Source organism: Ailuropoda melanoleuca, chromosome 2 (assembly GCF_002007445.2).
Source record: "Ailuropoda melanoleuca isolate Jingjing chromosome 2, ASM200744v2, whole genome shotgun sequence".
Classification (NCBI taxonomy): Eukaryota; Metazoa; Chordata; class Mammalia; order Carnivora; family Ursidae; genus Ailuropoda; species Ailuropoda melanoleuca.
The window spans coordinates 16471712-16489268 of NC_048219.1; the positions used below are offsets into that span (position 1 = coordinate 16471712).

At 41.7% G+C, this 17557-nt stretch overlaps 1 protein-coding gene across 23 annotated transcripts in view; it reads left to right on the forward strand.

The window, feature by feature from the left end:
• The window catches only part of MACF1 (microtubule actin crosslinking factor 1), a 332081-nt gene that overhangs the window by 196223 nt on the left and 118301 nt on the right, over positions 1-17557 (forward strand). For 18 of the 23 annotated variants that reach the window (XM_034649704.1, XM_034649743.1, XM_034649718.1 and 15 more), the window contains 6 exons: positions 2265-2372; positions 2568-2666; positions 4270-4422; positions 4950-5038; positions 8081-8216; positions 11957-17401. In XM_034649704.1, the coding sequence (XP_034505595.1) occupies positions 2265-2372; positions 2568-2666; positions 4270-4422; positions 4950-5038; positions 8081-8216; positions 11957-17401 (6030 nt within the window). The remainder of the gene's footprint in view (positions 1-2264; positions 2373-2567; positions 2667-4269; positions 4423-4949; positions 5039-8080; positions 8217-11956; positions 17402-17557) is intronic. The other 5 variants (XM_034649789.1, XM_034649795.1, XM_034649813.1 and 2 more) reach the window with 1 other exon arrangement.

Consider the following 17557-nt stretch of genomic DNA (forward strand, 5'->3'; position numbering starts at 1 on the left):
AAGAGCCTGATGTGGGGCTCGATCCCATAACGCCGGGATCACGCCCTGAGCCGAAGGCAGACGCTTAACCGCTGTGCCACCCAGGCGCCCCTCTGCTAACATCTTTAAATAAAAATGACCTGAGGGGCGCCTGGGTGGCTCAGTCGTTAAGCGTCTGCCTTCAGCTCAGGGCGTGATCCCAGCGTTATGGGATCGAGCCCCACATCAGGCTCTTCCGCTATGAGCCTGCTTCTTCCTCTCCCACTCCCCCTGCTTGTGTTCCCTTTCTCGCTGTCTCTCTCTCTGTCAAAAAAAAAAAAAACAAACAAAAAAAAAAAACCTGAGATTAATATGTATTTATTATGTTCCTTCCCAGTAGAATGTAAGTTCCAAGGGAGCAAGATTTTTTCTAACTTGTTCTCCACTATATGTATAGCATTCAGAACAATGACAGGTACATAGTAGATGCTCAGTAAATACTTTTTGAATAAATGAATTTCTTTAGTTAATAACAGAAGACTTGGTATCACAAAGAATTGAGTTCAAATCCTAGCTTCACCATTTTCCAGGGTTAAGACTTTGAGCAAGTTTCTTAGCTTCTCAGAGTGTCTGTTGCTATATCTACAAAATGGGAATAGTAACTACCTCACTGAGTGATTGTTTCCACGAGATAATGTATACATAGGACATTGCCTCAAACTTAAAATACATTCAGTAAATGGTAGCACCTGCTTTTATTATTATTACTATTTTGTTACTACTACGGTTTGTTTATTTTTTATTATTTTTTTAAAGATTCCATTTACTTATTTGAGAGAGAGGGAGAGAGAGCACGAGAGGGGGAGGGACAGAGGGAGAAGGAGAAGCAGACTCCCTGCCGAATAGGAAGCCCAAAGCGGGGCTTGATCTCAGGACCCTGGGATCATGACCTAAGCTGAAGGCAGACGCTTAACTTACTGACCGCCCAGGCGCTTGAGGGAGAGGGAGTCTTAAGCAGACTCCACACTGAGCACAGAGCCTGACGTAGGGCTTAATCTCACGACCCCGAGATCCTGAGCAGAAACCAAGAGTCAAACGCTTACCTGACTGAGCCACCCAGGCGCCCCACTACTGCTGTTTAATAGGCTGCTTAAGGAATTCATTGTGTGTTTTCCTTCTGCCTAGAGTCTTCTAAGTAGACAACAGAAAGCAGGACATTCTAGGCAAAGGGAATTGCATAATCAAAGGCACAGAGGAATGGAAATACAATGATTATATGAGGAAATAGGAAATATGCTGGCGTAGCTAGAAGGTGTATGTTACAGAAGAAGCAGTGATTATGAAAAAGGAGAAGGGGAGGTTGAGGCCAACCTATGAAAGGCTATGTCCAGTTCTCTTCGCTTTACCTTCTATTCTTGTTCCTCAACATGGGGTGTTAGAACCAGGAGCATCAGGACCATCTGGGAGCTTGTCAGAAATGCAGAATCTCCCGCCTGCCAAATCAGAATTTCAATTTCAGTAAGATCCCTAGATGATTTGTGTGCATGTTGATATTTGAGAAGCTCTGCTCTAGATCTTTGTATGCTTTCAAACAGAGGAACAAAGTGATCATCTTTGTGTTTTAGAAAAGTTATTTTGGTGGCAGCATAGAAAGTAAATTGGGAGGAGAGCAAAACAGGGGAGTAGTTAGAGCCTCTTGCACCCTCCACATGAGAGTTGAAGAGGGCCTGGCCTTGCAGATGGAGTGTCAGCCTAGCACAGGGACAGGAGAAGAGCATTGGTTTAGGATGACTCTGTTGCTCACCCACTGAGTAATCAGGGAAACTCACTCTCTGTCTCTGGGCTTCACTTTCCCAATGGATGAGATGAAAAGGATGGTCAGCAAACAACAAACTGCAAACCCAAGACTCAGCAAACTATGACCCACATGCATACCTATTTTTCTGTAGCCCATGAGAAATGGCTTAAAAAAAAAAGTCGAAAGATGACGACTACTTCATGACACATGAAAATTCTACGAACTTCAACTTTCAGTGTCATACATGACGTTGTATCATAACACAGTCACACCCTTTCATTTACTGAACGTCTACAGTTTCTTTCACTTACGATGGCAGAGTTGAGCAACTATGACAGATCATATAGCCTGACAGTTCCCATCTGGCCCTTTAAGGAAAAAGTTTGCTAACCACTGGTTTAATTGATCACCAAAATGCCTTCCAGCAATGAAATATTATGATTCTGTTGCGTGAGTTCTATGCGCTGTAAAGCCCCATGGAAATGTAGTGAACTTTCTTCCCCCCCAGGACTATGAATTGCAACTGATGACGTACAAGGCCTTTGTGGAATCACAGCAGAAATCCCCTGGCAAGCGCCGTCGGATGCTTTCCTCCTCAGATGCCATCACGCAAGAGGTGAAAGGGTGGGGAAAGGACACGCCGCTCTCTTCCCTTAAGGAAAGATTTTTTTGTCGGGGCCCTGACAGTTTAATTTAGGGTTCACCTTTCTGTTGAGCATGTGATTTCATGAAAACTTCCTCTTATTTTCAACTATTTAAATATACTTTTCCGGCAGATAATTTATCTAAATTTTTTTTTTTTGAACCATAGTTCATGGACTTAAGGACTCGCTACACAGCACTGGTGACCTTAACCACCCAGCATGTGAAATATATCAGTGATGCACTCCGGCGACTGGAGGAGGAGGAGGTGAGGACAGCTGGGCCCTAAATCATTTTGAAAATAGAATTAAAAACTCCATGTCTCATCTGTCAAAATTTAAAGTGCACATACAGCCAGTTCTCCTTGTTCACGGTACTTGTGTTCTGTGATACTGCTGTGCACACTACGTTAGGGAACTCTGGACTCTTGCATTTAGGGGGAAATACAGGGTTAGGTTCCTGTAAGCCTCTGTCGCATATTTCTGTCAATGAATAATCGATAACCTGTTACATTTAATATATTCTGTTGATTCAGGCCAAGAGCACTCTAACTCACACCTGAATAAAGTTTATTTAACATTAATTTTCTCTGTAAGGCACGTCACAGCCTTCTTGTGCTTAGGAACACAAGACGGCACTTCAGCACTATGCTTCGGTCCATTTTAAATGGTGAAATCACCAACGAAAATTGTGAAAAATGTGGCAGTAAATAGACTATGAAAAGGACACTTGTTAAGAGCTGTATAAGAGGTGAAACAAGAAGGTAGAGTATCCCCTTGTTCCACCTCAGCTGGGAACATCGGGTATATCTGGGAATGACTGCGAAAATGCCACCAGTATTGATTAGGGGATTACAAATAAATTCTAGTGAGTAGAAAATTCACAAATGTAAAATTTGTGAATAATGAGGATTAACTGTATTATGTCCAACACTCCCACCTTCAAGTATCTTCATTGTAGAAATACTGTAAGTATGATGAAAGGAAATATGAGCAAAGATGCTTAATAAAACATAATCTGTTAAAGGGAAATATTGGAAACATACAATTTCCATACAATGGCATGCTGTGAAACTATTAAAAACAATGAAATAGGTTTATTACATATTGTGTTCTTATAATAAAGTAAGTTAGAGAAAAGATGTTAAGAATATCATGAGGAAGAGAAAATGCATTTACAGTGCTGTATTGTATTTATTGAAAAATCTCATGTGTGAGTGGAGTTCAAATCCCACTGTTCAAAGATTAGCTGTACACCAAATTTCTGGGGAAATAAGATTAAAAGGACATACATGACGCATTTCAGATTATTTGAATTTCTTGTAATGAGTATATAATCTTTTTGTAATTCTAAAAAACTTCTCTCTTTGGAAAATAGTTTCTGCAGGTTCACCCACTTTTATAAAAGAAATACTATTGGAAGCATTAACTCACCAATTTTTGTCTTTGTGAATTAACAAAAAACTTCTTTATGTCAACTACCTCACTTAATCTCTGTAGACTTCACTCTCTTTACCTATACATTTAAGAATCATGAAAATAAGATGCTATATGTAAAGGGTTTTTAAAAATCAGTAAATAAATAAATAAATAAAAATCAGTAAATAATTACTGAACGTCTTTCATATATTTAAAAAATTGTGCTTTTTAAAAGTAAGGTGCTAACCTAGATATGATGAATGTTGCTGCTAGTGTCATACAGTTAGGCACCAGAGAACAATGCTGTAAACTGGGTAAATTATATTTGTCTTGGGGATATTTTAGCTCCCTACTGATTTAGATAACTTTCATGTCTCTATTTTAGGAAATCAGAAGTCAGGCCAGTTTAATAAGACATTGACCAAAGTACTGATTTTCTAATTCCTATTCTAGAAAGTTGTAGAAGAGGAAAAACAGGAGCATGTGGAAAAAGTTAAAGAACTTTTGGTCTGGGTGTCTACCCTAGCAAGGAACACACAAAGCAAAGCTACCTCATCCCAGACCAAAGAATCAACAGACATCGAAAAAGCTATTTTAGATCAGCAGGTGAGTAGGAGGTCTGCCTGTCTCTTGTTGGGTAGAATAATATGTAATAACGCAATAGGTGGGAATAAAGCAAATCTTACGGGCCACTCCAGGAATGATTATCTCAACAAATGTTAACTCCCAGGACTTAAACTTATGAAGTCATCTTACTTGTACTTCTACCTTCTTAATCAACTTCTGCAGTCCATTGGTAATAGTAATCTGACCTAAGCTAGGTTTTTCTCTAAGACTTTTAAAGTGTTAGGGGGCGCCTGGGTGGCACAGCGGTTAAGCGTCTGCCTTCGGCTCAGGGCGTGATCCCGGCGTTATGGGATCGAGCCCCACATCAGGCTCCTCTGCTATGAGCCTGCTTCTTCCTCTCCCACTCCCCCTGCTTGTGTTCCCTCTCTCGCTGGCTGTCTCTATCTCTGTCGAATAAATAAATAAAATCTTTAAAAAAAAAAAAAGACTTTTAAAGTGTTATTTCAGATAATTTTGATTTTTTAATTTCTTGGGTTCTGAAGCTATACTCTTTATTTATGTCGTAGGTTCTGGCAGAGGAGCTGACAACCAAGAAGGAACAAGTCTCTGAGGCCATTAAAACTTCGCAGATCTTCTTGGCCAAGCATGGTCATAAGTGAGTATTAAATGAGAATTTATGGCACATCTAGGGGACTGAATCTACCTGACTAAAACTTAGGGTCATGGTGAGATTTCAGGCTGTAGAGTTTAGGGCTGCAAGAGCCAGATTATGAAGAGCCTTGTAGTTCATGCCAAAGAGTTTGTTTTTTACCTTGTTGGCTATGGGGAGGGGTCTTCTACATGATTGGGTTTTGTTGATGAAGGTTTCTAGAACAGTTTTATGGAGAATAGATTGACATGGGGCCAGAGTGGAGGCCTGAGAGACCAGTAAAGAGGCTATTGTGATGATACAGGTGAGAAATGATGAGTTTGGAGAAGGGCAAAGGTTTAAAATATACTAAGGATGATGTAGTACTTACAGTGTTTGTTGACAAATGAAAATTGTCGGCTATAACTTCCAGGTTTCTGGCTTAGGCCCCTGAGTATATGGTGATGTCACTAACCAAGATAGGGAATACAAAAGCAGGTGCAGATTGAGGGAGAGAAAAGCAGCTTTGGTTTTAGACATAATGAACGAGAAGAACCCAGAGGACATACATGCAAATACTTAGAATGTATTAGAAAGTACCTAATACATTAATATATGCCTTACATAGTTCTGCTAAAGTTGTCCAATGGGTAACTGTATATGTAAATTTAGAATTAATGAGAGAAGTCTAAAGTAATGCAGATCTGAGTCATCATAGTAGAAACCATGAGTGGATTAGCTTCCAAGGGTTCAAGGGCTTCACTGTGCTCCCTCAGCCTGTAAAGGAACTATGAGTGATACCTCAGAGCCCAAGAGAGAAGAGAATTCTAAAAAGAAGAATGTGGTCAGAAGTCAAGAAAGATTGAGAAGTTTCTATTGAATTTGGCAAGTTGGAAGTTTTCGGTAATGATGAAAAGTTAGGGCATGATGTCAGATTGAGTATGATGGGGAGGTGGGAAGCCCATGAGGTAAGGGAGGTACTCCTGGCAAAATTAGACTGCTCCTTCAAGAAGCCCGGCCATCAGAAAAGACAGAAATAATATAGTAAATAATCAAAGTAGAATATATGATCAAGAAAGGCTTGTTCTGGGGTGCCTGGGTGGCTCAGTCAGTTAATTGTCCGACAATTGATCTCAGCTCAGGTCTTGATCTCAGGGTTGTGAGTTCAAGCCCTTCCCTGGGCTCTGCGAGGGGCATGGAGCCCTCTTTTAAAAAAAGAAAGAAAAAAGACTTGTTTTCTTAAAAGATCAGAGGTACTTAGCTGTGTTTATGGACGGAATCTCAAGGATCAAAAGGGAGAAAGAGATTGAAGGAATTAGGAGAGAGGTCCCGGAAGATGCAGGAAAAGATAAAATTCATCAGTGGACTAGACTGGAGTCAGGACAACTTTTCCTCTGAAGTTTGAGGAAAAGGAGATTAGGAAAGGTGTGGCTGAAGGTAAATATGCCAGGAATGAAGCCAGAAGGTGAGAGAGTTCATGCCCAGTGGTCTGCATTTCTTCTTTGAAATAAGCAGAGAGATTGTTTTCTGTGAGTTAGGGCAGCTGAGGGCAAGGGAATTAAGATTGAATGGGGCTTCCAAGAGGGTTGTCAGGAGAGGCTGGGAACCAGTAGGATCTCCTCCAGAGGGTCCTCCCTCCAGAGGGACCCAGACACACACACACACACACACACACACACACACACACACACACACACACACGGAGAGAGATAATTCACCTGCAGGCGGGAGCAGAGAAGTCCAGTGGTTTGATTGATCTAGGGCAGGAGTTTCATCAGATTAGCAAGGACAGAGTTCCAGGATAAGAGCAGGGACCTGATTGAGATGATGGATTGTGGGGTCCAAACCCCAATGAGAAGATACTGAAGATCCCAAGGAAGACTGATGGATTAAGAAAAAATGGGTGAGTTAAGGAAGGCTTGGGAAAGCTCAGTAAGTTGATGGGTAGTTGTAATATATTCTCAAGAATAATATAGAATGAGATGAGGAAGATGTGAAATTCACCAGATTCAAGATCATGGTTACTTCTAGGGAGAAAGGTAAAGAACAGGGTTGGTGACAAATGTACATTGGGCTTTGAATATATCTGTAATGCCTTGTTTCTATGGAAAGGATCTAAAGTTGGGACACTGGGTGGCTTAGTTGGTTGAGGGTCCAACACTTGGTTTCAGCTCGGGTCATGATCTCAGAGCCGTGAGATAGAGCCCTACGTGTGGCTCCATGCTTAGCAGGGAGTCTGCTTGAGATTCTCTCTCTCTTTCCCCCCCCCCCCCCCATAGCTCTCTCTTAAATAAATAAATTAAAAAAAAAAAAAAAAGAAAGAAAGAAGAGGACCTAAGGGTGCCTGGGTGGCTCAGTTGGTTAACCATCTGCCTTCGGCTTAGGTCATGATCCCAGGGTTCTGGGATCAAGCCCACGTCGGAATCCTTGCTTAGCAGGGAGCCCGCTTTTCCCTTTCCCTCTGCACCCCCTGCTCATACTCTCTCTCACTCTTTTTTAAATCTTAAAAAAAAGGATCTAAAGTAAATATGGTACAATATCAAAATTTGGTCAAGTTGGGTAGGGGGTAAATGAGAGTTCATTTATTTTCTCTTTTGTCTGTTTAAGAGAAGTGGTATAAGAGTAAAGAAACATAATTGGAAAAGTAGGATTATAATCAGAAGTTACTGTCAGACAGTAGATTCTCGAAATGTAAAAGTTCAGAGGTAGAATAATTTAGGTAACGGCAGGATCTGAGTTTGCCTTGTGTGAGTGCAGTTCAAGTGGAATAGAGGCCATTTGGATCGGAGGCTGTTTGCATTGAGAAGGTTGCAGGACTACAGCATAGGCTGTTAGACAGTTGGTGACACGAGCTTTAACATCACCAAGAATCATAACTTGATTGAGATAGACAGGAATATGAGGCAGATGTCAGTGTTCCGTGGATATGGAAGAGTAAACAGATGATCCATAGTTAACAGGGACACAGAAGAATGCCATCTTAGGTGGAGAAGTCATGATTTTGAAGCAATAGAGGAGAGTTTGGAGAAAGGTTTTTCTCTAAAAGAGCTTTAATGCTTCCTCTTCCAGGCTCTCAGAAAAAGAGAAGGAACAAATATCTGAGCAGTTGGATGCCCTGAATAAGGCTTACCATGACCTCTGTGATGGTTCAGCAAACCAGCTCCAGCAACTTCAGAGCCAGTTGGCCCAGCAGACAGAACAAAAGGTACTTTTAGTTTCTTTCTCCAAATGGGAAGGGTACCTTTTGAATGGTATGAAAGCAGCTTTGCTGTTTGAGAATCATGTTCACTAGCTCTCCATGACCAGTGTGACTTAATTTTTAACCACACCATAGCAGCCATTTGTCTCGTGTTTCTTTACTGGGGTTCCATGATGTATTGGTCAGTCAAGAACACTAGAAGGCACTCATGGCTAACTCTATAGACCCTGTTTCAGTGTTTCTGTTGTCTGCCATTTTGTGGCAGACCACAGTTGAGAACGTAAGTCCTATATTACGTCTGATCACAGGGCAGCAAGATTACTCCTTCATGGCATTGTCACTCAAAAGTTGATAGCCAGGAGTCCTGAGTATTGGAAAGAAAAAGCCATGTCCTCTTCCCCCTTACTTTTTTCGTATCTACTAAATAAATGAGAAGTGTTCATTTCCAAGCAAACTGGTGGATTAGCTGTACTGACTGAGACGCTGGTTCCCCTTACCCATAGTCATCCCATCATGTGACATCTTTACCAGTTCCCACTCATGTTCACTTCCTGGATCATATGAAAATTGTCAAGTTCCTCCTGATTGTCCTGAGTTCTTCCTGGATACTTGTGTGTATATGTAAACTTACCATATTATATACATGTGTCTTTGGGATATATATGTGTGTTTGCCTGCTTATTTCCTATGTTGTGAAGCAATGGCCAACATATGTGGGGCAGGTCAAAATTTAAGATCATGTGGTTATCAGATTTGGTCTAGATGATGCTCAAAATGATATTCAGACAAAACGTGCTTTGACTCTGGTCCTTGGATATGAAATTGGTGCATCAGGAGCTAGAGTTGTAAAGACCACAAGACAGAACCAGCTGGGATTTATTTGGGAAAAGATTTCCAAAAGGATGTGCTGGTTTAGCATTCTCTATGTAAGGTAGCCCACTTCTAACGGCTTATTGCTTCACCATATAAGGGAGTATGTGAAAAGTTTTAACAATTGCTTGCTGAGAACACCCAGTTCTCATTTTGAAAGGTTAAAAAAAGGGGAGAAAAAAAGAAAGCCAAGCTGCCGAGCACCACTACATTGAGCATGATGTGTCCCCTGTTACTGTTCGTGTGTTTCATGTGAAGTATTGTTCTGATTAACTGACATCCTTGCTTACAAGTTTCACTAACCCTTTGGAGTTTAAGCACAAATGCACAAAAGGGAAAAGAGGACGACCTGTTTGGGGTTCTTTTTTGCAAAAACACAAACAGTCGCATGCTGGACGCTAACCCCAAGCTTACACTGTGTGTGCGATGCGGCTGAGCTGCTCCGTAAGGCTCTCTCTCTGTCTGCCCAAGGCGTGCTGTGACTCTGGTAAGTAGAAGCCTTTTACGTTTCCCTTCCTCCTCTCCCTCTGTCTATCTCTGCTTGTTTAGGTCAGAATGCCCATGTTGGGTGGGACTGAACTGGATTTCGCTGGATTATTTCCCAGCTCAGTGTTTCCTGCCTGTCCTTCAATAAAGAGAATACTGGAGGGAACAGCATGTAGTCTTTTCTTTTTGTCTAGCAATTGGCCAGACTCCAGGTCTTTCTTCAATATGAGCATCTCTGAGACTCGAGGAATCTCACGGAAGAAATTAGAAGTTCTCAAAAGAATCTTTTCCTCTGTCATGTTGTCTGGTTCTGAACAGTCTTGGCAAGGATTTTATAAAAGGGATTATTTATATATCTCAAAGAGTCATATGCCAGTGCGATTTTCCCTTCAGTCTCTGTAGAACAGGTACCTGGTATATTCGCATAACATACATTTGCTTTACACAAGGTGAACTACTTTCTACGTCAGAGCACAGAAGGGGGATGGGGAACAACACATAATATTTTAAGTAGTGTGGAGAAGTCTATCTGTTACTCCATTATTTGAACAAATAAAGTGAGATAGGGATGTGAACCAATGTGTTCCCTCATTTGCCTTCCATTCTTTGTCTCTTAGAGCGTGCAACTAATTGAATTTGAAATCCTTGGTGTGTATGTCTTTAAAATCTAGGGCCAAGTAGCTTAAGAATTTTAAGGATTTCCTTACCATTTACCAGTTTATTCATTAACTCAGCAAATGGTTGTTGAAGTGCTAGAACTGTTCCTGGGACACTGAGTGGGTACCGTACCTGCTCCAGAGCTTACTCTCACTGCGACAGACTGAAATGCATTATTTAGGCAGCAGGGAAGTGATTGGCAGTTGCCACACCATCATCCTTCATGGATAAGTTCAAGAGTTAAGTTTAAGAGTTAAATAAGAATCAGAAAGTAATACCGCGCATAGAGGGACAGACAGAATCTTCTATAGAAAATAATGAACACGAACAAGAAGAGGTAGAAAGTTGAGAGTAAAGGAAGTGTTTTAAGTGGCAAAACACCTGAAGGATTTAGTTTCTGAATATCATCATTCGTAAGGCTTCAAAATAAGAATTCTTTTAGGAGGTGTTTTTAGGGGTTTTTTTGCAAGGGTAACTTCGGCAATGTATAAAATTTGCCTTATTTCCTGGACTTAGGACCTAACTCCTGTGTATGATACTGACCTATCCTTCATGCTCTTCTGGATCCGATGGGGGAGGCAGTGTAATAACACAAGACTGAGAGTCAGACCTTGATTGGATTCTGGAACTCACTTTTTTTTTTTTTTAAAGATTTTATTTATTCGACAGAGAGAGAGACAGCCAGCGAGAGAGGGAACACAAGCAGGGGGAGTGGGAGAGGAAGAAGCAGGCTCATAGCAGAAGAGCCTGATGTGGGGCTCGATCCCGGATCCCTGGGATCACGCCCTGAGCTGAAGGCAGACGCTTAACCGCTGTGCCACCCAGGCGCCCTGGAACTCACTTGTTTTCTAACCCTGGACAAGTTACCTAATAACCTCGCTGTACTTTATTTTCTCATCTGGAAACTAAAGATTAAAATAATCGCTTTCATAGGATTGTTGTGAGGATTAAATATCGATGCTCAATGCGTATATTAAGTGCCCCACAAATGATAGCTGTAAGCATAGTGCTTGTACTACCCTGTATAGCCTGGACCAGAAGAAAAGTTGCTAGTGGTTCCAGAGGCAAAAGTCCCCAGCCTTCCTTCCTTGACTTGCTACTTCCAGTTCCCAGAACTGATTTAACTCAGGGCCATTGGCTTGGGAGGTGCTAATAATGGCCATTGACTATGACTGCCCCCCGTTGTAAAACAGCTGCTTGAGTACTATACACTGGGCTGTTTACAGAGACGCACAGCTGTTGTGTGGCTGCTGGCCTGCTTGAATCTTTCTTCTAATCCTGCGAACTGGTCCTGCTGAACTCATTAGCACAGAAGTACTATTTCAGGAGTCTTCTTCATGGGTTGCAACATTGAGAAGTTGCTATATAGAGTTGACTTCTCACTTCTGGGGAACTAGTATATTTCTAGAAGAACCTTTGTGGTGATTTAGTCTTAGAACAGTTGACCTTTCACTTTCACTGCTTGCTACTTTGTAGAGCTTGTCACTCAGATATGCTTAATGCTACCATCCATCAAGTAATCTGAACTTCTGGCCATGTTCAACATCTGCAGTTTAGATAAATTCTTTCTTAGTATTAATGCTGCCAGGCTTTAGAGTGTTTCTTACACATTGGGGCTCATCCCAGGCTGGGTTTTTCTTGTGGTCAGAATTTGATATACTATAGTTCTTTGAATGAGTCCTTTTAATAGTTGGGCTTCTCTGATTCAGTTTTCTTTTTTTTTTTTTTTTTAGGGTTGCAGAGCAGTTGCTGGGGTGATTGACCTAGGCACAGTGGAGATATTTCCCATCTTCAAAGCCATGCAGAAGGGCCTCATTGACCAAGATACAGGCCTTGTGCTCCTGGAATCCCAGGTTATCATGTCTGGCCTCATTGCCCCTGAGACCAGTGAAAAGCTCTCTCTGGAGGAAGCTCTAGCCAGAAACCTCATTAATCCCCAGATGTACCAGCAATTCCAAGAGCTACAGGATGCCCTGTCCTTAATAAGCAGGCTTACTGAGAATAAAGGTCTTCTTTCTGTGGTGGAAGCAATCGAAAAGAAAATGATCAATGAGAGAGTTGGGCTGAAAGTCTTAGAAGCTCACCTGGCAACTGGAGGTTTCAGTCTACCCCCTAATAAAAGCTGCATTAACCTAGAGGAGGCTTTTCACCAAGGCCTCATTTCTGCAAGGCTTCACTCAGTGTTAGAGTCTTACCTGAAATCATCCAAGAATTTGATAGATCCCAACACGGCTGAGAAAGTCAGTTTGCTGGATCTGATGCAGAGATGTATTGTCCACCAGGACTCAGGGTTGAAACTGCTGCCTGTCAAGCAATTGGCAGGGGGAATGGTGAGCTTGAAATCAGGCCGGAAGGTTAGCATTTTCCGTGCAGTTCAGGAAGGCCTAATAGACAGACAGGTCACTGTCCGGCTGCTGGAAGCTCAGCTTTTTGCTGGTGGCATAGTGGATCCAAGAACAGGACACAGACTTACTGTGGAAGAGGCTGTAAGACATAATTTGATTGACCAAGATATGGCCTGTGCTATTCTCATAAGGCAGCTTCAGACAGGAGGCATCATAGACACTGTCACAGGGCATAGGCTGACAATAGATGAAGCAGTGAGCAATGATCTAGTAGCTGCTAAGATTGCCCTTGTGATTCTGGAGTCCCTTTGGTCATTCATGGGGTTGCTGTGGCCTGAATCTGGAGAGATCCTCCCAATCACAGATGCCCTGGAACAAGGTATTGTGTCTACTGAACTAGCTCATAAAATCCTTAGTGGCCGACAGCATATTAAAGCTCTGTTTCTACCAGCAAGCACAGAGGTTTGGTCCTGGAAAAAAGCAGTAGAAGATGGTATGTTGGACAAAGATCTTGTCAATAACTTAAAATCAGTTTGCATACCTGATGTGATGCCCCACATGCAATTAGCAGATTCTTCAGAACGAAGCAAATTGAACATTAATCCTGGCGCAGTAGGTCTACCACGGAGCCAGAGCCAAACGGAGGGCCTAGTAAGCCCTAGCGAGAAGCTGTTGTTTCAGTTGATGACTCACAGCTATATCGACGTGCGGGATGGACAGAGGCTGCTCCTTTTAGACAACGAGCTCTTAGAGACACTGACAGCAAGAGGTGAATATCAAGCAAGTCCTCCAGAAGCGTTGGAAGTTGGGCATCAGAGACTAGAAACTCCCGAGGAATTAAAAGAATCTGTAAATGTCAAAAGCACAGAAACTTTCTGTGATGGGCTGAACGTGAGGCCACGTGAGTTCCAGGTTTCTTTTCCGAATGAAGAATATCCCAATCGGGCAGATTGCACTGAAGCGAAAGGCAAAACGACCACTGTAGAAATTGAAGCTTCCCCCATGGAGAACCCTGAGAGGGACCTGTTTGTGGGAGAACAAAAAGTGAAAGTTCCAGATGTTGATACTTTGATGGTCCCAGATAAAGGCAAATCAGAGTTAAAAGGGCACTTGCTAGGCAACAAAAAGGAAGAACTAACAGGAATATCTACCAGAGAAAACATTAGCAGGGGATTTCTCCTTACGGTACCCACTGAGGAAGCTGAAGATATGACCTTGGTGGTGAGCAAAGACCCATTTCCTGTTGAGACCCTGAAGGAAGAATGGCAGACTCCCGGAAAGACTTCCTTTCTGTGTCAGACAGAACGAGCAGACACACTTGAAATTGAAATTCCAGGTGGAACTGGAAGTCCGCTCATAAAACCCCCGAGCAAAAAGTCGCAATTTCAGGTAAAGAAAACTCTAGATTTAGAATCAGAGCTAAAGTCTGAAAATGACATGAATATTCATACTCTAGACAAAAAGAAAAGCTTAAATAAAACATTTTCGGGTAGAGATGACCACAAACAAAATCCAGAAGGACACGACACTGTGGGCAGTAGTGTGATAACGTTAGAAAAGACAAGCGTGGAAGACAATGATCATGAAACATCCCTGTCATGTAGTCATCCTTCAGAATTGCTCCAGGAAGCTACCTTAAATACATTGTCTGCACAATTACTAGATGGTGGTATCATTCACGAGCAAACAGGTCAGAAGCTCTTATTAAATGAAGCAATAGCCCGAGGTATTGTGCCTAGTCACACTGCTGTGAAACTTATGGGAAAACTGAACATGTTTCGGGGCTTCTTTGACTCTCAGACCTGTGAGTCTTTGACCACTGAAGAAGTCATTGATGAAGGTCTGATGGATGAGAAATTATTACATAATGTCCTCATGGCAGACAAAGCTATAAGTGGCGTCTTAGACCCCCGTACCCACACACTCTGCTCTGTGAAGGAAGCAGTTTCAGTTGGACTTCTTGACACACAAACAGCCTCCAGAATTTTAGAGGGGCAGGTGGTGACTGGTGGAATTGTCGACCTAAAACGAGGCAAAAAGGTTTCGGTAACTTTGGCTTCAAATCTTGGCTTGGTGGACAGTGCTGACCAGACAGAGCTTATAAATCTGGAGAAAGCTTCCAAAGGCAGGGATGCTGAGAAAACAGTTAGGGAGAGATTTGTTAGCTTACAAATGGAAACCACTGGAATTATGGACCCTGATAGCAAAACTCCTTTAACAGTCATGCAGTCCATTGACAGAGGACTTCTGGAGAGAGAGGAGGCTGTTCGGTTATTGACTAAGCAGGTGGTAGATGGAGGTATCATTCACCATATATCTGGGATGAGACTTTCTGTTGATAATGCCTTTGAACATGGCATCATTGATGAAGATTTAGCCAAGCAACTCAAAAAAGTTGAGAACTTAAGCCTCTATCAGTTTTTTCATCCTGAAACCAAGGAAACTATTACCCTTCCTAAAGCCATAAAATTAGATCTTGTTACCCCACACTTGAAAAGAGAAATCCAAGAAATTCAGGCTCTGACTGGATGCTTTGTAGATCTCATTTCTGGCCAGAGATTGACCTTGGCAGAAGTTGAAAAAGAAGGACTGTTAACTAATAAAGCAATATTGTCTTCAGGAATGATGCATGGGATTGTAGATCCTGAAAATTACAGAATTGTTCCTTATTCAGAATTAGTGAAGAAATGTAAGATTGATATCGAATCTGGACAGAGATATCTAGAAGTAATTCCCTTCTCAGACATTAAAGATGAAGCAAGTGACAAAGTGCTTACATTACCCCAAGCAACTCAGCTTGGAAAAGTGGACTTTGTATCTACACTGAAGGTTCTGGAAGCTCAGGCAAATAATGGGGGAATCATAGACACTGCCACAGGGAAAAGACTGACATTGGCATCAGCTTTGGAACAGAAATTAGTAGATGAAAACATGGTAAAAATTATTGCATCTCATCAGGTATTAAATGGAGGAATTGTTGATATACTTAATGATCAGAGAGTGACTCTAAAGGAAGCTGTTGAGAAAGGATTTATCAGCCCTGAACTGGCAACTGTGATCCAGGCAGATACTTTAGAGTCCTGCCATCACGGGGCTCAGATTGAAAAGCAAGGTGGGATTGAAGTATGTGAAACAGAGAAGGAATTTGTAAGAAAGGAAATGTTAGTTGCTTGTAATCGGACTGCTGGAATGAGTTATGGTAAAGGAGCAAGTGAGAAATTATTTGAGATTGGAAGTCAGTCTGCACAAGGAAAAGTTAAAACAAGGGTTTCTGACAGAGGCCAGGACAAAAAGAGCAGGGAAATTTCATTAAAGGAATTGGAATGCAAGGATCAAGATATAAGAACTTCTCCAGATGCTGAAGAATCTGTCAGTATCATAATTCCTGGTGATCCTGAAGATACATCGTTGGGCCAAGGTTCAGTGACACTCTCTCACTCGGAAGTTCGTGATTTTAAATTCAAAGAGGCGACTAGTGATGACGTGGAAAAAAACACAAATGAAGCGCGGAAAAACACAGAGGCCCAAATGGAAATTACTTCTCATATGAAATGGTCTATATCGAGTCCAGCCCCTAAAGAAATAAGAGAAAGCCAAGAAAGCATTATTTCAGAAGGACAAGAATCAGATTATGAAACTTGCAAATTGCTGAGTGAACAGGTTATGCAGAAACCAATGACTACCAGGGAGAAAAATAAGAGGGAGAACAGGGAGATGATTATAGAAGAAAGTGTCAAAACATGCAAACCAGTTCTTTCTGAAGAAAAGTTGAATCCAGAAACCACCATTAGAGCTGACCAGGCATCCAATGTAGAGGGTCCACCTGTGGAAATAACCATTAATGAAAAAGGAGAAGAGGCTGATAGAGAGCTAGGATTTTCTATCGTTTGTCAAGCTGAAAACTCTTCCCCAATGATACCCAAAGGAATTTCGGTAACTGAGGATGTTTTAACATTCTTCAAACCTAATCAGGTCAGTGAAGGAGAAGTAAAAAATTTAAGCCTCTCCTTAACTTTAAAACCAGAAGAAAATTTATCTCAAATTACTGGTGGGACCCAGAGTGAGCCATTCTCTTCTATAACCCCAAGACCTGAAGGATTATATTACCAGGAATCAGTTGGAAAAGCCCAAGTTGCAGGCAGATCCCAAATTTCTAAATCAAACAAACCTTTCCAGGGAACTATCAGACCAGAGACCACCTCTTGTCAAGATTCCTGTGTTACTTTTAAGACCAAAGAAACCAAAGATCTGATTTGCTCATCTAATGAATATAAAGAAAGATCATACCAGGAAGTACCTTTTGACTCAACAAGAACTCTTAAATTAGAAGAAACAACAGTTTCTACAGTAGAACCAAAAGAAGTCAGTTATCTGGAATTCTCAGACAGAAGGGACTTTCATCATCAGGACAGCAAAAGTGATAGTGAAATTTGTGGAATTCTCACATCTAAAATAATAGCAACTCAGGAAATGACTGGAGAGCAATTTCTAGAAATGTCAGACCCTAGAGTTACAGGTGTAGAAGCAGTGTCTTCTGAAGGCATGGTGTCTCAGGGTGTTCCCAGAGTCTTAGCGTCCCTTCCTCCGGAGAAATTGTTCAAAGATGTGTCTCCAAAAGAGAGTGCAGGGCAACAGGATGCTACCGTTAGTCCCACTATTCCAGAGATAAGTGAAGAAAAGCCAGTGCCGCTCATACAGCCTACAGTGAAGGTGGATAAGACACCATGGGAGAAGCTCAGAGAAAGTCCTCGTGATGAACAGACTCCCTTTGTGACTACAGCTGGGGGAAGGGGAAGTGAAGGTGTAAACTCACAGCCCTCCAGAACAACTAAAGTAAGTTTCCCCGTGGTGTGTTTGTATATATATTTTAGATATAACTAGTTTAATGCTTAAACTCTTGACTGGATACTGAGTTTACATATGTACAATTGTGTGCATACATACAGTTTCAGGGGACTAGATGATTCTCTAAGGTATAACTTAGTTTAC